Source organism: Gouania willdenowi, chromosome 9 (assembly GCF_900634775.1).
Source record: "Gouania willdenowi chromosome 9, fGouWil2.1, whole genome shotgun sequence".
In the NCBI taxonomy this organism is placed as follows: Eukaryota; Metazoa; Chordata; class Actinopteri; order Blenniiformes; family Gobiesocidae; genus Gouania; species Gouania willdenowi.
The window spans coordinates 29,814,747-29,834,794 of NC_041052.1; the positions used below are offsets into that span (position 1 = coordinate 29,814,747).

The 20,048-nt window shown below is 42.3% G+C and overlaps 1 protein-coding gene and 2 long non-coding RNA genes across 4 annotated transcripts; 1 reads left to right on the forward strand and 2 right to left on the reverse strand.

Moving 5' to 3' along the window:
• The first annotated feature begins 7,234 nt into the window (after positions 1 to 7,234).
• LOC114470179 (uncharacterized) lies at positions 7,235 to 7,937 on the forward strand. The gene is made up of 2 exons (XR_003674836.1): positions 7,235 to 7,373; positions 7,639 to 7,937. It is a non-coding gene; the product is annotated as an uncharacterized LOC114470179 (long non-coding RNA).
• An 8,283-nt stretch (positions 7,938 to 16,220) lies between these two features.
• LOC114470175 (uncharacterized) lies at positions 16,221 to 17,357 on the reverse strand. The gene is made up of 3 exons (XR_003674830.1): positions 17,062 to 17,357; positions 16,900 to 16,982; positions 16,221 to 16,792 (listed from the first exon to the last, which is right to left on the reverse strand). It is a non-coding gene; the product is annotated as an uncharacterized LOC114470175 (long non-coding RNA).
• Positions 17,358 to 17,489: 132 nt separating this feature from the next.
• LOC114470173 (proline-, glutamic acid- and leucine-rich protein 1-like) lies at positions 17,490 to 19,586 on the reverse strand. 2 transcript variants are annotated; one of them, XR_003674829.1, is made up of 3 exons: positions 19,356 to 19,586; positions 17,837 to 18,736; positions 17,490 to 17,758 (listed from the first exon to the last, which is right to left on the reverse strand). XR_003674829.1 is itself a non-coding variant. In XM_028458195.1 (2 exons), exons 1-2 carry the CDS (start codon positions 19,384 to 19,386, stop codon positions 18,198 to 18,200), a joined length of 570 nt encoding a protein of 189 aa, XP_028313996.1. In that variant the 5' UTR covers positions 19,387 to 19,586; the 3' UTR covers positions 17,778 to 18,197. The 2 variants fall into 2 exon arrangements, 1 of the variants encoding a protein (XP_028313996.1); XM_028458195.1 differs by lacking the exon at positions 17,490 to 17,758 and having other exon boundaries at positions 17,778 to 18,736.
• Between the last annotated feature and the right edge of the window lie 462 nt (positions 19,587 to 20,048).

Sequence of the window (20,048 nt, forward strand, 5' to 3'; positions counted from 1 at the left end):
TGTGCGTCGGACCGTGACTCCAGGTCAGTGATTTTCTGCTGCAGCCCTTTTTGTTGCTCCAAACAGGTGCACAGCATCTCCGTTGCCTCCGCTGCCCACCGCTCTACGTGCTCGATGCGGGTCTCTGCCTCTTCGAGCCTTTCGGTTTGTTTTTGGAGCTCAGCTGCCATTCCGTCAAGTTTGGCGTTAATCTCCAGTCCCATGTCGTTAATTTTCTTTGCTAGGTTGTCGTTATCTCTTTTTAGGTCAAGTTTCAGTTCTTTGATAACTCGAATCACATCTCCGTCGGAGTTACCTGCTCCTGCTCTTTCTGCCTCAAGCATGTTGACGGTGGGAGCGCTAGCTGTAGCTTCTTTCGCAGCGTGGTTAGCGCCGTCAATGTGGAGTGTTTTCTCTCTTAATTCCGGCGTATCTCTGTCCTTTTTCTGGGTTTTGGGCATCTTTATCTTACAGTCACACACTACCCGTCGTTAAAAACAAGTTATTAGAGTTTTTATTGTGTGTAAAAAGCTTTTAGCCCGGGAGCTTGGTCCTGTTACGTCTCTCTACTCCATCAGCCAAACCGGAAGTCCGTGATTACTTTAATTTACTGTAACTCCGCCAATACTTGCTCTATCGGGACAAATCGAACAATTTTTGAACGCAAAAAAGTTGCTATTTGGAGTTTTTAGTTACTTGTTGTTATCTTAATGCTGAACCCAAATATTACACTGTTGAGGCCACTTTAAAGGGAAAATACTATGTGAGTTATTTAGGTTTTAGATTGTTTGAGGTAAGATCACGAGCAGTTAGCATAAAGGCTGTCAAAAATTCAATTACTAGTGTATTACAAAAAAAAAAAAAAAAAAAAAACACACACAAACACATATTGCAGCTAGACAGCATGAAGACGTAGGTAATTTAATTTTTACAATCATTTATTGGCTCCTCAAGTGACAATGCTCTTGCTAGGCTATTGGTATTGCAAGGCTAATGCTAATGATAGTCAATGTTAATGCTAGGCTAATGCTATTATTATTATTATTATTATTATTATTATTATTATTATTATTGTAGCGTCCCACAGAACGCTGGAAAGGACGACAACCTTCTTTCTTGTTAGCCGCTTTATTCCCGTACAGAACTGCGGTTACTGTCGGCCGTAACCACGCCAAAACAACAAAATGGGTCAAAGCTTATCAGGCTCCTCTCATTCATTCATCTCCCAGCTCTCTCACACACACACCAGGGGCTCACTTCCTCTCTCTCCCCCCCGCCCCCTCGTTCACTCAGCCACTCACATCCCAGCTCCCCAAAAGGTGCATTCAAAGAACAAGCGATAATTGGAATCATCAACATTAACATTAGAACGACAACACTACAACTATAAAACATGCAGGGATGTTACACTGCCCCCCCCTTACTGAATCCCTCGCCCCGAGGGATCGCACAAAAAGTCTCTGAGGTACCTAGGGGGTCTTAATTGTCTCTGGGGCCTCCCCACATGGGACACAAGGGCCCGTGTCTGTTGTCCTGTAGTATCCTGGGACTGAGCAGGGGGCGAGTTTAGGGTTGAGGGGGATTGTGGGGGGTCAGCAGCCCATGGTTCTGGGGGTGTGGCTGCTCTGTTCCTCCGGAGGATTGTCAGGGGTCTAGGAAGTTGGCAGGGGCGTGCATCGCCTCTGTACGGGGCCAGCCTGTCTCTGTGGAGGGCCACCCGTCTTCCCCGAGGTGGCAGCTGAACCCTGTAAACCACCTCTCCAAGCTTTTCCAACACTTCACACGGCCCCAGCCAGTGACAGTCTAACTTAGGGCACCGGCCCTTCTTTCGCTTCGGGCTATAAACCCAGACTAAGTCACCAGCCCCAAAGTCTGTCCCTCTGGTCTTCATGTCATAGTTTCGTTTTTGTCTCATTCCCGCTTTCTCTAGCTGGTCCCGGGCAAACGAGTGGGCTGACTCCATCCTGTCTTGGAGGCGCCTGGCATATTCTGGTCCCGGTGGAACCATCGGTGTATCTGGAGGTTTTCCAAATGCCATTTCCGCAGGGGTTCGCAGTTCCCGTCCCAACCTAAGCAGGGCAGGCGTGCATGCTGTAGACTCCTGTACAGCAGACCTGTAGGCCAGCAAGACAAGGGGGAGGTGCATGTCCCAGTCCCGTTGGTGTTCTGCAGTGAGGATGGCAAGTTGTTTTGCCAGGGTTCTGTTAAACCGCTCAACGAGTCCGTCACTCTGGGGGTGTAAAGGGGTAGTCCGTGTTTTTTGCATTCCAAGGCGTTCACACATGGTGGAGAAAACTGCTGACTCAAAGTTCCTCCCCTGGTCGCTATGGATAGTCTCTGCAGCCCCAAATCTGGAGAACATGCCCTCGACCAGCATATCCACCACAGTTTCTGCTTCTTGGTCTGGTAAAGCATACGCCTCTGGCCACTTTGTGAAGTAATCCATAGCGACCAGGACATAGCGGTTCCCCTTGTCTGTGCGCGGGAACGGACCCATAATGTCTACTGCTACTCTCTCCATCGGGGCTCCCACTGCCAGCTGCTGGAGCGGGGCGCGTGATTGATCTGGGGGGCCCTTGTGCGCTGTGCAAAGGTCGCAGCGGCGGCAAAAGTCCTCAACATCTCTCCTGAGCTGACCCCAGTAGAAACTTTGACGAAGCCGACGGAGGGTTTTGGAAACTCCAAAGTGTCCCGCTCCAGTCGTTCCATGACAGGAGTTTAACACAGCTTCTCTGAGGCCCCTGGGGACCACCACCTGCCACTTACTTTCACCTGTAGCCGGCTCTTTCCAGGCTCTCTGAAGCACTCCATCTTTCACCCTGAGAGCAGTGAACTTTTCAAACAGTCCTTTTGTGGCAGGCGAGCACCCAGTGACTTCATTCCATTGTGGTTTTCGTCTAGCTTCCACCCACTGTAGCACTGGTTGGAGGTCGGCATCCTGTTCCTGTTGTGCTCTCCATTCCGCTGAGTCAACAACCTGCACTGCATTGCAGCCTGGCCCATTTCCGCTATACATGGGGTCTCGCTCCTCCTCAGCACGGAGTTCTCCTTCCCGGGCCTCTCTCTTCCCGCAGTACCGGCATCCATCGGGGGCACAGGGGCGCCGGGACATGGCATCAGCGTTGCCATGGCGAGCTCCTGCTCGGTACTCGACTTTGAAGGAAAATGGTGCCAGTTCCTCCAGCCAGCATGCAATCTGCCCCTCTGGCTCCTTAAAAGACATTAACCACTGGAGTGCAGCGTGGTCAGTTCGGACAGTGAAGGGCAGGCCACACAGATAATATTTGAAGTTCTTTATCGCCCTCACTATAGCTAGAAGCTCTCTGCGAGTCACACAGTAGCGTCTTTCAGCCTTGTTGAAGGTTCTGCTGAAGTACGCGACTACCTTCTCCCCCTCCGGCCCCACCTGGCTCAACACCGCTCCAGTTCCGACATCGATGGCATCCGTGTCCAAAAGAAACGGCAGGCTGGGGTCCGGTGGGGTGAGGATGGGCGACTCTGTCAGGGCATTCTTAAGACAGTTGAAAGCCTGCTCACAGTCTGGGGTCCAGGCAAAGTCCTTGTCTTTCTGCTGCAGGCGAAATAGGGGTGCAGCAATGCAGGAAAAACCACGCACAAACCGCCGGTAGTAGGACGCTAGTCCAATGAAGCTCTTCAGCTCTCTCAGGTTGGTGGGGCTTGGCCAGTCCTTTACCACCTGCACCTTCTCCTCTAGTGTGCTGATGCCCTCACCACCGATCTTGTGCCCCAAAAACTCCAGCTCTCTTTTCATGAAGCAGCATTTGTCTGGGTGGAGCCTCAACCCGGCCGCTGCTATTTTTTGTAGGGTGCGGCGCAGGGACGCCAAAGCCGCCTCAAAGGAGCTCCCATGCACCAGGATGTCGTCCAAATAGACCAGACACTCCTGTCGGGGGATATCAGCCAAAACCTTTTCCATCAACCCTTCAAACGTGGCGGGGGCATTGCACAGACCGAAGGGAAGAACTCGAAACTGCCACAGCCCCCTGCCAGTGCAGAAGGCCGTCTTTGGTTTGGCTACAGGGCTGAGGGGTACCTGCCAGTACCCGCTACGCAGGTCCAAGGAGGAGAACCAGGATGAGCCAGCAACCAAGTCCAGGGACTCATCGATGCGGGGCATCGGGTATGAGTCCTTCCTGGTCACATTGTTCAGCGGCCTGTCATCGACACAAAATCTCATTTTAGCACTATTCTTTTTGTTTACCATCACAACCCCTGAGGCCCAGGGACTGCTCGAAGGTTCAATGATGCCTGTCTTCAGCATCTCATCTATTGCTGTTTCAGCAGCAGTCTGATGAGCCAGGGGAAGGCGGCGGGGGCGTGTTCTAATGGGCCGTGCATCTCCAGTTTCAATGTCATGCTACACTAAGTGAGTTAGACCCACTTCATCTTCTGTCAGTGCAAAAATGTCCTTAAAATCCGATAACACCTGCCACAGCTCATCTTGTTGCCTGGAATCCAAGTTGTGGCAGCTGCGTTTCCACACTTCTCTCACCACCGACAGTCTATCTCCATCCTCCCCAGTAGGCTGTTGGTCCAGGGCAGGAGGGAGTATGACCCCTGGAGAGTGGAGGATGGGGGGCTGCAGAACAGCAGGATTGGCTGGGGAAGGGGGATGCAGCAGCTGGTATTCCTCCGTCGCTCCCCGACTCAGCAGGTGCAGCCCATCGGCCCGTGTGGGGGACACCATTTTGACTGTGGGGCCCTCATGAAAGGCTAGTGTGCTCTTCCCCAGGTCCAACACACATTGTTGGATGCGCAGGAAGTCCAGACCCAATATGCAGGGGTCCTGTACCGCTGCAACCCACACCTTAACGTTCACTGTCCATCCCCCAACCGATACGGTTACTACCCCCCTTCCCAGCATGGGGGCCAGCTCACCAGTCACAGTTCGTAATTTCACAACAGTAGGTTCCAATTGCGTCCCTGCTGGCACCATGTCGGGTCTCACCAGTGTTGCAGTAGAGCCAGTGTCAACCAGGGCCGTGCATGGAGCCCCCGCAAGGGTGATGGGGACATGGCAAAAGTGTCCTGCATGGGTCCAACCCACCACTCTCACGACCTCTGCGCCGTCGTCTGTTTCTGGGGGGAGTGGAGCCCCGCTCCCTCGGCTGTACAGTTTGGCCCCGTCTATGGGTAACAGGGCAGGATGGGACCCAGAAGACAGGGCCTGCGTGGTCCCCTCTACGCAGACCCAGGTGCGTTTCCCTGAGCACCAGCATGCTTTGGGCACCGCACGCTGATGTGGCCAGGCTGGCCACACGTCCAGCAAACAGGGGGGCCCCGGCGAGGGCGGGCGTTGCCGCCTGTCGACTGCAGCGACACGGCTCTGATCATTTCCGTTAACTCAGCAGCCCAGACTGGCTTCTCTTGACCTGAGTCTTGCTGGGTCACGGTTCTCACGACAGGTCCGCTTCGACCATGGTCACTCTCAGCAGCAGTCCCCACAGCTTCTCTTTCCACAGCCAGCTCCAAAGCTTCTCGTAAACTGCGGGGGTGTGCCAGCTGCGTTTGAATGCGTAGCTCTCTAGGGGTTATGGCTCTAATAAACTGGTCTCTGGCTAGCTCATCTTGCACATAAGTGGGCATGTGGGCATAAGCTTTCCTCGCCAGAGTCTCAATGTCATTGGCCAGAACTCGTAGTGGTTCACCGGATTGTCTCTGCCTGTTTGTCAGCTCTGTGCACAGGACACTAGGCTGTGTACACTGTCCAAATCGCCGCTGTAGGGCTCCAACCAGAGCCCCATAATCATCTCTTTCAGCCGGGCTCAACAACAGCAAGCATGCCAGGGCATCATCAGTGAGGCAAAGGGCTAATTGGAGTGCTTTAGTGTCCACAGACCAGGCTTCTGCACGTGCCAATAGTTCAAATTGGGCATGAAAGGCCTCCCAGTCCGCCTTACCGGAGTATTTTGGCGTTTTTACATGTGGACGGATACACAGGGCGCCGCCATATTTGTTTACATCTGGTGCCGCGTCACTTCCGGTGTGATTTCCCGCGTCGGAGCGCCGCTCCGCGCCACGCTGACCGAACCCGGCGTCAGCTGCTAGCTTCCTGGCCGTCCGTCTAAGGCGAGCCTTGTGCTCCTCCGTCCGGTCAAAGTCACTCCCACGTCTCGGAGAACCAGTGTACTCACTGTCCATAGCTTCCTGCTTAACTCTCGGCCGGGCACCGGCCCCACTTCCAGCTGCCATCCTCTCTTTAGGCTGATGAGCAGTGTCGCCAGCTGCGGTCAGCAGTCCGGTGCTCTCGCTTTTACTTCTGACACCAATGTAGCGTCCCACAGAACGCTGGAAAGGACGACAACCTTCTTTCTTGTTAGCCGCTTTATTCCCGTACAGAACTGCGGTTACTGTCGGCCGTAACCACGCCAAAACAACAAAATGGGTCAAAGCTTATCAGGCTCCTCTCATTCATTCATCTCCCAGCTCTCTCACACACACACCAGGGGCTCACTTCCTCTCTCTCCCCCCCGCCCCCTCGTTCACTCAGCCACTCACATCCCAGCTCCCCAAAAGGTGCATTCAAAGAACAAGCGATAATTGGAATCATCAACATTAACATTAGAACGACAACACTACAACTATAAAACATGCAGGGATGTTACATTATTATTACTATTATTATTATTATTATTATTATTAATAATATTAATAATAATACATTTTATTTATATAGCGCTTTTTCTGTGCTCAAAGACGTTTTACAGGGATAAAAAACGCAGTGCGTAAACAATAGGTAAAAATACTGAGGCATAGAAGCAAAAGTAAAAAGACAATGTAATAAACAATAGATAAACTACAAGATAAAATGGCTACACATTAAAAGCAAGTCCAGAATAAGTGTGTTTAGAGGTGTTTTCTGAAGGTGAAAAGGTCCATGTGTAGCCTATGTGGTCTTATTGATCGATTTCCCCAAAATCCTGTGGCCTTGATTTAAAAAAAAGGTGTATTTGGTTTTATGGTTTTATTTTGAAATGTTTTATCTGAAGACTTTTATTTTGGCGGTGACTCTACTTCCTGTGAGTTCGTGGGTCCTACCTTAGTTCTGTGAGGAAGCAGTCAGGAGGTAAGCAGCTGTATCAGCTCCCCTGGTTGAAATGTTAGTTTTCAACAAATACTTTATTTAGGTTATATTTAAACATTGTTTATACTTTATAAGGCCTTTGCCATCATTTATGTTAGTAGTTTATGGGTGAAATTGCAGTTTTTTAATGTTAGTACATCACTTAGAAAAGTTTCCTGTTAGCACGTGTATGTAAGCTCACTAGTGCAGTCTCACATGTCTGTGGCACCTCTTCCTTTGTTTTTTTTGCAGATTTCTGTGGGATGTGAAATGTGGAGTGGCTGTACTGATGTTATTTTGTTTCACACAGGTGTGTAGACAATATATTGTACACTACATGTGTTATTTATTTTATTTTGATTCATGTGATGTGTATCTTTTGTGAATTATTCATTGTTCGTGCAAAAATGTGAAATTGCTAGGATGGGAGGAATTTATTTGTAAATTATTCAACCGTGTTTTTGGCAAATTGATAAATTAGTAAAAAATCTCAGTTCAGTGAGGAAGTAGTCAGGAGATTTCTGTGGGATGTGAAATGTGGAGTGGCTGTACTGATGTTATTTTGTTTCACACAGTAAATCACCTTCCGGAATGGCAAACCCCTGTGTGTGGCTCAGCTCATTAATTCATTCAACACAACGCAGAAGGATTCTAGTCGACTAGTGCAGACATGCCGGCTACAGTGGTGCCGTGACCCGGATTCACATCGCTCAGCCCTTTATCGTGGTTCTTGGAGCAGTGGATCAACGTCAGCTCGGTCACCGGAGGTTGCTGTCATCACGTCGAGAGTCCGGGGGTTTGGTTTTTTTTAGAAAAAAAAAAAAAAGACATTCATACACACAGCTGAAATATCATCAGATCAGTTTTGCTTAAAGGTTCAACCTTCCCTTTTGTGAACTACCAAACGCTTGAAAGCAAAATGACATTTATTGTGGATGAAGGGGAAAGACAAAAAGTTCCCACAGAGGTATTTTCTTTTGGTAGGGGTAGAGGTAGACCCAGAGTTGAGTTACTACAAACTCCAGTGAGAGGTGCAAATAATGTGAATTCACCTGCATTTTGTTCTACCCGCATACTTGAGAATGTATTTGTTAATACAAGTTTCTGTACACTCTGCCATGCGTGGCCCCATGGTCTCCTCCTGGTCTTAACTTCTCCTCTGGTTTGAAGTCTTTCTCTGTATGGTACGGGTCTGAAGTCCTGGTCTGGTTCTGGTTCTGTAGAAGTCTCTAAAGAGACTTTTCTGTGGGTCTGGTAAACGTTTTCTCTGCTCAAAGCTCTCCGCACGTCTGTCTCCGTCTCTCGCTGCTCGCAGACTAACTGAAAATCAGCAGGTGATTTTTAAATAACGCCTCCTCCTTGTCACGTTCACGTACACACGTACAAAATGTATCAAGATACACGATTATAGGGGGGTTCCGGTGACGTCATGACCGAAGAAACAGCTTGAAACCTTTGCTCTGGGGAAAGACCGAAAAACTAGCCAACATAGCACGCGCTTCCTGTTATAATCGATGTGAGACACTACCAAAGATGTCTACAACTCGACGACAAACTGAAAACAAAAATAAGAGCGGTAAAAAAGACAGCAAACATGATCCCGCAGACGAGGACGCCGCGGACATGAGCGAACCTGAAGACAACATGGCGCCTATACTTCAGGAGTTGCGAAACTTCAGAAAAGAACACTTGGATGCCTCTAAAGACACAAAGGCTGCTCTGACAAGAGTGGAGACGACATTGAAAGATGTGATTGACCGCACGGACCAGCTTGAAAAGCAAATGACCGACGTACAGCAGAGGGTGAGCGACAACGAGGATACGCTACAACGCCATGAGAGAGCCATTCGCCATCTGCTGTACCGGGATGCCAAACTATCTGCTAAATGTGAGGAGCTTGAGTCGAGGGCAAGGCGAAACAATCTGCGCATATATGGAATAAAAGAAGGAGAAGAAAAAAACGACATGATTCCTTTCATAACCGGAATGCTCCGTACTTCACTGAAGCTGCCCGCGGACATGGAGCTGGGCATTGAGAGGGCACACCGCTCCCTGACGACTAAACCAAAAGAGTCTGCACCCCATAGATCCATTATTGTCAAGTTTCTGGACTATCGGGTGAAGGAACAGATGCTTCGAGCGGCGTGGAAAAGTCGCGAGGTTATGCACCAGAACCAGAGAGTGTACTTCGACCAGGACTACACCGCGGAGGTGCAGAAGAAACGTAAACAAGTAAGGGATGTGATTAAACGGCTGAAAGAGAAGAAGATAAAGGCGGTGTCGCCATTCCCTGCCCAGCTGAAACTCTACTACGACCATGGACCGAAGACGTTTGCTACACTAACAGAGGCAGCGCCGGCACTCAACGAGCTCGGAATACATGTTAAGGTGGATGAACGGGAAAACATCCGAGACAAGCTTTTGCACAACACCTGGGCCACTGCATCCAGAGGAGCCACCGGAGACGCAGCGCTGGACGTCACCGATCTGCAAAAGTTTGTACGAGATGACGAATAATAAAAGACTGAAAAGTGAACTGCGACAGCAGGAATGTGCGCATTGCTTAAACAACTAAAGTTTACTAACAAGGCTAGTTATCGCCAACATAAACTTTACCACTATGACATGGGACTTTCCCCCTCCAAAGGGGAGGTAAGATGACTCTTTTTCTTTTCTTTTTTTGGATTTCTTTATTTGGATTTATGAGAGCGACTGGGAATGCAGCCTTTTGCTGCAGGACAGTTGCTACGACACTGTGTGTTAAACCCGGAGGGATTTCGTCACGCACCTCCGTCTCCACCGTAATCGCTTTTAAGGAGGGCTGGTTTGTTCGCGTGAAAGTTGGGAGTCTGTTCATGTTCCTAATTACTGTTCTTTTCCAGGTCAATACTGTTCAGAAAAATCCACTGAAAATACAACTGTTTATTTGTAGGTACATAATCTCTGATATTTGTAATGTGTATGAGAAAGTAATGAGGTACTCCTTTATTAATCTGTGAATCTTTAATGGGAAAGTTGACTGTTGTTACATATAATGTCCATGGCTTAAATCATCCCATAAAAAGAAAAAAAATACTGAGCCAGTTAAAGAAATTACAATGCTCCATTGCATTACTACAAGAGACTCACTTAAGTGAGCTTGAACACAAAAAACTTAGACGAGAATGGGTGAACCAAACATATAGTGCATCTTTTGGAAAAAAAAGAGGGCTGGCTATTTTAATCAGTAAATCACTAGCTTTTTCAACAGAGAAGGTAATCAGGGATAAACTTGGCAGGTTTGTTATGGTAATTGGCCGATCAGAAGGGGAAGAAGTGTCTATTTTAAACCTGTATGCTCCAAATGAATATGATGAAAACTTTTTTAAAGATATTGCAAACACCATAGCAGAGAATGCAAAGGGAATAATAATAGTTGGGGGAGATTTTAATGCTGTGCAAGATGGTAAATTGGACAGAACACCATCAGAGGTGGGCCCGCAAAATAGGAAAACAAAAACACTTAATAACATGATAACAGAATTGGGTTTGGGGGATCCATGGAGAGATAATAATCCAAGTAGGAGGGATTTCACCTTCTTCTCTAATGTCCATAATAGCTATTCAAGAATAGACTTCTTTTGCGTCTCTCAGCAACATATGTACAAAGTAAGCGACTGCCAAATAGGAACAATAACACTGAGTGACCATGCATTTTACACCTTGATTTGAATAAGGAGAACGTCTTTAAATATTGGAGGGCAAATGTTTCATTGTTCACCAATACAGAAGTAGTTCAAGAGCTGAAACAAACTTTGATTGATTATTTGGAGATAAATGATAATGGAGAAGTTGACCCACCTATCCTGTGGAGTGGAGCTAAAGCTGTGATAAGAGGAAAAATGATTCAAATATCGTCTAGATTAAAGAAACAGCGCTTAGAGGAACAAATCAAGATTGAAAATAAAATAAAGCTCTTAGAAATTGAACATAAAAATTCAGGATCAAATAATATACTAATAAAACTAAAAGAAGCTAGAAAAGAATTAGATAAAACACTCACATACAGAGTAGAAGGGGCTCTGAGATTTACGAGACAAAAATATTATGAAATGGGAAACAGAGCTGGTCGCCTGTTGGGTTTCCAACTTCGCAAAATACAAGCTGATAGAGTAGTACATGATATAGTAGATCCAATTCTTAATAAAAAGGTATACAGACCAAAGGAAATAGCTAATGCATTTGCAAACTTCTATAAAAAGCTATATGAGGAACCAAATCCAATGAATGACAAATTTGGGGAGAAGTGTGATGCCTTTCTTACAAATCTAAACCTTCCTTTATTATCTGCAGGAGAAGCATCAAGCATGATCTCAGAGATTACACAGGGTGAAATACGAGAAGCAGTTAAAAAGTTAAAAAACAACAAGTCTCCAGGAACTGATGGGCTTCCTGGAGAATTTTATAAATGTTTTATTGATGTTTTATTGCCATTACTGACTAAGGTTTTTAATTACACACTTAAGAATGGTAACATACCTGATTCATGGCCTGAGGCCATAATTTCAGTCATTCATAAAGAAGGAAAGGATGCAGCCCATTGTGAAGGATACAGACCAATTAGCCTATTATGTAATGATTTAAAATTACTGACTGGCATCTTAGCTAAAAGGATACAAAAACATATAAAGAAACTTATTCACCCAGATCAAACGGGTTTTATCCCAAGCCGGCACATTACCAATAACATAAGAAGAACTTTAAATATTATAACACAAGCCAAAAACAATAAGCAAAATTCAATGCTAATCAGCTTTGATGCACAAAAGGCATTCGATATGGTCAATTGGCAGTTTTTATATAAAACTTTATCAGTTATGGGTTTCCATCCACAGTTCGTGGAATGGATAAAGATTATATACACAAATCCCAAATCACGTGTTAGAGTGAACGGATGCTGCTCGGACTTCTTTTATTTAGAAAGAGGGGTCCGCCAGGGTGATTGCCTCAGTCCACTTTTATTTGCAATTAATATTGAACCCCTTGCAGCATCAATCAGGATGAATAGAAATATTAGGGGCATTGAGGATGGGAATAATAAAGAACATAAGATTTCACTTTTCGCGGACGATATTTTAACATATATCAGCGACCTTGCAACATCATTGACCCCACTGATGAACGCTTTAGAGGATTATGGCAATCTTTCGGGCTATCAAATAAACCAGTCAAAATCAGAAGCAATGATGTTAAAAGGCCAATGGCCCACAAATTCCAGAGATAAAGTTCATTTTCGACTCTCTAATCAAGGATTTAGATATCTTGGAATAATGATTACTCCAAAAGCATCACAATTATTTACAGCTAACTATAGTAAATTGATAGATGAAATTAAAAAAGACTTCACACGGTGGGAAATTTTGCCCCTCTCACTAGTAGGCAGGATAGAAACAATTCGAATGAACATATTACCAAGACTTCTTTTTCTATTTCAGTCACTACCTATTAAAATCCCAATGTCTACATTTACAACACTCAATAAATGGCTCTCAAAATTTATTTGGCAAAATAAACGTCCAAGAATTAGACTCAAAACTCTCATGTGCCCTAAAGAAATTGGTGGATTGAATATACCAAACTTAAAAAATTACTATTACGCAGCTCAACTTAGGTCTCTGCTGACATGGGTGTGTCAAGAGGAAGACTCAATCTGGTTTGGAATGGAACAGGGAGACTGTCCTGGAATGTTTCTTGATACGATTCCATTTATAAATCCAGATGCATGGTCAAAAGAGAAGAAGAAAGTTACAAATGAATGGGTCAAAACCACTTTATCCATATGGTCAAATATCAGAAAGACACTAAATCTTCCGAGTTCACTTTGCAGACTGATACAAATTCATCATAATTTGGAGTTTCCACCTTCCTCTGGCTTTAAAGGTTGGGCTGGAAAGGGTCTTATTATGCTGGACCAAATGGTTGAAAGAGGAAGTTTAATGTCTTTTCAGCAACTCCAGCAGAGGTATGACCTGCCAGCCCAAGATTTTTATAAATATCTACAAGTAAGGAATTATTTTGTTAAGCATAATTACATAACCCTGTTACAAACTCCACCCACAAATTTAGAGCAATTTTTTATTCATGTAATAAAGGGGAAGATTAACAGTAGATACATATCTCATGCTTACAAATTACTACAAGAAAATACAGAGAATACACAGGAAATTAAGAGAAAATGGGAACTAGAAATGAACATAATAATTAAAGATGATGACTGGGAACGGACATTGCGGGAGGGACACAAAATAACAAATAGTCCAAGCCTGAGAGAATTTGAGTGGAAAACTAAAATTAGATTTTTTAGAACCCCCTTTGTCACGTCTAGGTTTGGTGGAACCTCTGATCGGTGTTGGAGGGGCTGCGGTCTGGTGGGAGACCATACCCATGTGTTTTGGGACTGTCCAAAATTAACTAACTATTGGAAAGACATACAAGGAGAAATTAAGAATTGTCTCAACATTGAAATCCCATTAGAACCTAATTTATTAATATTGGGAATTCTTCCCAACAACATAAGATTAAATGATATTAAATTTATACTCAAAATACTACTCTTAGTTGCAAGGAAAATGATTACGGTCTCTTGGCTCAAGCCTCAGCCCCCCACTATTACTCAATGGAAGAACAAACTAAAAGAAGTGTACCATATGGAGCAAATAACAGCAAGACTGCAAATGAAAATTGATGTATTCATGGATAAATGGTCCTTAATGCAAAGATACATTTCTAATGGCTGATTTGTTTATACTATTCCATGCTGAAAGAAAGAAGGGAAGGAAGATGCACGTGTATGTTTATAAACTGTCTCTTTTCTTCTTTCTTCCCCCACTGTGATGCTGGCTCTACTTTGAAGATATAAGGAGTAATGTATGATGTGCCTACATTTTGTCTGATACTACTGGATTTTCTTTTGTTGTATTTGACCTGTATTGAAGATTTTCAATAAAAATAAGTTCAAAAAAAAAAAAAAAAAAAGATACACGATTATATATTTTTTTTATGTGTATGCATTGATATGGGCTCTCTAAACATTTTATATGACTGATAAAATAATATATTTACGTAGCATGACCATATGTTTACTTTCACGTCAGGTTTTGCGCGTAAAGTTAATTAGGATGCGCAGGTTTCCTACAGACTTTGAACGTCTCACTGTGATTACTTTAATTTACTGTAACTCCGCCAATAATTGCTCTATCGGGACAATTTATGTATTTTTCTGTTTTTTGGATTCATTTTGTTTTTTATGTCATTTTGTGTGTTCATCGAGTCATTCTGTAGCGTTTGCTGTTATTGTCATTTTTTTGTTGTCATTTTGTGGATATTTCTGTTTTTGTAGTCATTTTGTGTGCTTTGACCTTTGCTCAAGGTCATATTTAAGGTCAAGGTCAGTCTTCTGTTTTTCCTGCATTATATAACTTGTCAACAAATCCAGATACAGGTTGTTATTTTTGCCAATTGTTAATTGCCAAATACGTATTCGCCTTTCAAATACAGGTCTTGTCTAGTTTAAACTTATTTTTGTAGTCATTTTGTGTTTTTCTGTTTTGTTTTTTTTTGTGATTTCGTATGTCTTTGCAGTGGGTTGATTGGCTGATTTTTATTGTCATTTTGTGAATTTTTATTGTCCTTTTTTAAAGTTTTAGAGTCATTTTGTGTAATTTTGTGTTGCTGTGGTTTATGTTATTTTGTAGAATTACTTTGGGTCTGCACAAAATTATACTGAAGGCCACATGTGGCCCCTGAGCCACAAGTTGCCCTTGTCAGTGTTAGAAGCACTGTGGACCTTTTTTGTTTGACACTTTGAAACACTTTCTATTAAGAAACGTATATATAGTATCTCTCTCGTTGATGAGGTTCCTGTGTTTTTAGAATGAGACCCAAACATTTTTTATTTATTTTTTTTTTTTTACAGAATCATTGCAAACCTTTGAGGATATAATGAGATCTGCTGTCATCTAGTGCATTTCATGAGAAATTACAGTATTTATAACAACAACAAAACCTACCAACAGGACTTTTGTGTTCTATTACTTGAAGGTGAAAAAAGATGTAGGTAAATTTGTGTGTCATCTTTCTTAATGTACATATCACAGCAGGATGAATGAAACTTGAAATAAACATATTCCTGTGAAAATATATTTTTGGCTAAAAAAAAAGGAAACATTTACAACTTTTTTTTTTTAAACACAGAAAAAATGTGTTACTGCGTATGAAATAAATCCTGAAACAGAAGAAATCCAACACAAAGTCAAATATGATAAATCAATAACTTTTTGGGCTCATTTGAAGTAAAAAGAAGCAAAACGGCACAAGTTTAAATTCTTAGTTTAAACTACATTAAACCATGTAAAGTTATTAAAAAATAAAATACCAAGACTAAAAGAAAATGATTTTTTTAACAGTCTAAACAGAACAAGAAACAAGCCTTTAATGCCATATTTTAAACCAACTAAATTATTTTAAACAAGCTAACAACAACTAACATCCTGAAGGGCTAAAGTGGCTTGATTATTTGAAAATGATATTTAAAAAAATACATTAAAAAATATTTACTCCTAATAGATGTTTCTGCTTTTGGTATTCATTTATTTACTAGTTTTTTTTCTGTAAGAGCCCTTGAAACAACAAATATATAAGACAGAACATAAAACATCCTATAGTAGACTGAATATGAACATATACTGTATATATAAATATAAAACATAATCAGGGTTCCCACCAGGAATTGTTCACAGCATGGGGTAACATTTTGAAATGTACAACTCTTTGAGGGCCAAATTTAGTGAAGTAAAGCTTTGTTACTGCCTCACTTTAAAGCCTAAAGTTATTTGTTAGTATAAGGGTTAGAATCATATAAGTTTCTATCTCCTCCTACTCCTTTTTGAACATGTACAGGCTTCACGTGCAGGATTTTAATCATTTATTCTCACTTTGCTTTGTTTGATTGTTTTCTAAATTACTATTATTAGCATTTTCATTGTAGTAAACACACTGTTGTTTTGTTTATGTTCAAAATTAAATTAAATCAAATGAATTGGTGAGGGTTCATGGATGAATGTAGTTAGAGTTAAGCCTGGTATACGTACTCCACTAATAAATACTCACAGACACTGTATAGACAAGAAATAACATTTTATTATACTGTACAATATATATATGTATGTAGTTATGCTTAGCACACATAACTACACACATGAACGAGTGCATTCATTTATAAACCATTACATGTGTGCAGATGTCCACGTCACACCTACTGGGAGAGCACTGGGAACCATTAGATTGTAAAGGATCAATAAATAATCATGAACCATGACAAAAACCTGGTGTAAAATAATAGTAATAGTCAATAATAATACATTAGCAATTTATTGATAGAAATTGGCTCAAGTTAAGCCAAAAAAATGCATGAAATTTGGGTTGGGATGTATGCATCATACTGTTGAGAAAAGGAAAAATCTAAATGTCATATTCCATAAATCATCTTCTCCATGTGTGAGCTGTGTCAGTCTGTACGAAGAACTGATGAAGAAACATCCCAGTGATGAAGATGAGCTTGGATTCAGATGGAAAGTGAGTTGAAAATTCAACAGTTTTTTGTAGAAAGTTGAAACCAAAGCAGTCTGTGTAAACACTGCAGTGCTGGTGACGAACATCTGGAACTGTCGGATTCTCCTCTGAAGCAAAACTCTGCAATCAAACAAGACAATTCACAGTCATTAGTATCAAAATCATCTTTATTTTTACATTAAACACGTATTCAGATTCTTTCTGCGTAAATGAGAAGCTTTACTTACATTGATTGTTTTGGTGAATAGAAGTCTTTCTGTCCTCTGGTAATGTTTCCTCCTCAGGATGCTGTGGATGCTGGTGCTCCTGTCTGACATTTTACAGGTATTAGTATAGCGTAACATCTACCTATTTTTTTTTTTTATTAAACGTGTAGTATTTTTGCTTACATTGTTTTGGTGAATAGAAGTCTCTGTCCTCTGTTGATGTTTCCTCAGGATGCTGTGGATACTGGTGCTCCTGTCCTCCATCTTCATCCTCCTCCTCCATCAGTAGATGCCGTTGTTCCAGTCCAACATTTTACAGGCATTAGTATAAAGTCACCTCTATTTTTACATTAAACATTAGTTCAGTGTCTTTCTGTGCCAATGAGAGGCTTTACTTACATTAATTGTTTTGATTGTTTTGCTTTCTGTTGATGTTTCCTCCTCAGGCAGCTGTGGATACTGGTGCTAATGTCCTCCAACTTCTTCATCCTCCTCCTCCATCAGTGGATGCTGGCACTCCTGTCTGACATTTTACAGGCATTAGTATAGCGTAATGTCTCCATATTATTTTTTATTAAACGTGTAGTATTTTTGCTTACATTGTTTTGGTGAATAGAAGTCTTTCTGTCCCCTGTTGATGTTTCCTCAGGATGCTGTGGATACTGGTGCTCCTGTCCTCCATCTTCATCATCCTCCTCCTCCATCAGTGGATGCCGTTGTTCCAGTCCAACATTTTACATGCATTAGTATAAAATCACCTCTATTTTTACATTAAACATTACTTCAGTGTCTTTCTGTGCTAATGAGAGACTTTACTTACATTAATTGTTTTGCTTTCTGTTGATGTTTCCTCCTCAAGCAGCTGTGGATGCTGGTGCTCCTGTTTAACATTTTACAAGCATTATTATAAAGTCAAGTTTATTTTTACAGTAAAGGTGTGTTCAGTATTTTTACTTACATTGTTGTGGTTGATAAAGAAGTCTTCTTTAGTCTCTGTCCTCTGTTGATGTCTCCTCCTGTCCTCACTTGCTGGGATTAAAAAGGTTATCTCTAATTTTTAACTCTAACCTAACTCAACCTAATATATTATGCATGTTTTCATAACAGTGACAGGACAACCACTCCAACTGTGGCCTGTCATAAAGAAACAAAAATAAAATCCTTACCATTAAAAAAGTCCCGGTACCAGTCGTTGCCTGGGACATCAGTCGTCTCGCAAGACGCAAAGGCCAACTTACCTGAAACAAGGAAGCCGGGTACAAACGGGGAACTCTGCTCATAGATGGAGAGGAGCAGGAAAAGGAAAAGTACAGATGACTCTAAGATGAGTCAGAGCTGTCGTCCCGTCTCGGCCTCTTCGTCCCAGGCTCACAGTGACTGTCAGAGTCGGACGATGCAGGTTCCTCAGAACCGTCTACGTACCTCTTCCTGGAGACACTGCGTCCAAGTGGTGACTCCTGGGAATACTCACCTTCAGAGTCACTGGAGGCTGAGCAAGCAGACTCCTCAGGGGTCTCCCAGCCAGGGGTCACCTCGTCGAAGTAGAACGCAGTCCACTCAGGAAGCTCCTCCTCAGGGGCGTCTGTGTCTTCTGGTTCTTCAAGGTCTTCTGGTTCTTCAAGGTCTTCTGGTTCTTCAAGGTCTTCTGGTTCTTCAAGGTCTTCTGCTGCTTCTGGAGTCAAGTACCAGGTCGGGAGCAAACCCAGAAGTTCGGCCCAGCCTGGGACCAAACCCGGAGGTTCTGCCCAGTCTGGGACCGAACCCGGAGGTTCAGGCAAACCTGGGACCAAACCCGGAGGTCCTGCCCAGCTCTGGACCCAGCCTTGCGTTCCAGCGCTGTCAGGGAAAAAACCTAAAACTAAAAAGTAATTTAATGAATAAAGAAATAGGTTAGTATACAGTGATTTAAAAATATATATAATTTCATCACATTACAAATATCAAATCTTTAGATTAAACATTACCAACATTATTCAAATGAATCACAGAAAAATTCAAACACAAACAATGCAAACTACATTTCACCCAGTCTAACTGAACATCACTGGCTGCTAAAAATAAACAAAAACACACAAAAAACATTCAATTTTCTAATATTTATAAAGTATGAAATAAAATACACATTTCTAATCAAATCTACCTCAGATCAGGGCTTAAATATTTTTTACTTTTTCACTAAATACACCTCTGCAGCCCAAACGCTCACTTCAGAGTAAAATTATCACTAAATCTATCAGCATTTCTTAATTTTCATTGAGTTAACACAGTTTTCTGAACGCCTATACATGTTTATTTTTAATTATTCGACCGTTTTTAAACCTAAACCTGTGTAAAGTTTAAACCAAACGTCTCAGGCCACAAACCTAATTTAAAGACACAAACCTCACGATTAAATGATACAATGTTTAGGCTCCATCATGTTTAATGCTAATGATTAAAGTAGGTTTATCAGATGAGAATAATTCAACATGACTTACACTCTGGACACTCTGCCATGCGTGGCCCCATGGTCTCCTCCTGGTCTTAACTTGTCCTCTGGTTTGAAGTCTTTCTCTGTATGGTACGGGTCTGAAGTCCTGGTCTGGTTCTGGTTCTGTAGGAGTCTCTAAAGAGACTTTTCTGTGGGTCTGGTAAACGTTTTCTCTGCTCAAAGCTCTCCGCACGTCTGTCTCCGTCTCTCGCTGCTCGCAGAGTAACTGAAAATCAGCAGGTGATTTTTAAATAACGCCTCCTCCTTGTCACGTTCACGTACACACGTACAAAATGTATCAAGATACACGAATATATATTTTTTTATGTGTATGCATTGATATGGGCTCTCTAAACGTTTTATATGACTGATAAAATAATATATTTACGTAGCATGACCATATGTTTACTTTCACGTCAGGTTTTGCGCGTAAAGTTAATTAGGATGCGCAGGTTTCCTACGGACTATGAACGTCTCACTGTGATTACTTTAATTTTTTTTTTTTTATATATATACTTTTTATTTACAATTTTATATTACATGGACAACAAGTAAGAAAAAATAAATAAGTAAATAAATAAAAAATAAATAAATAAATAATAAATAAATAAATAAATAAATAATATAATAATAATAACAATAAATAATAATAATAATAATAATAATAATAATAATAATAATAATAATAATAATAATAATA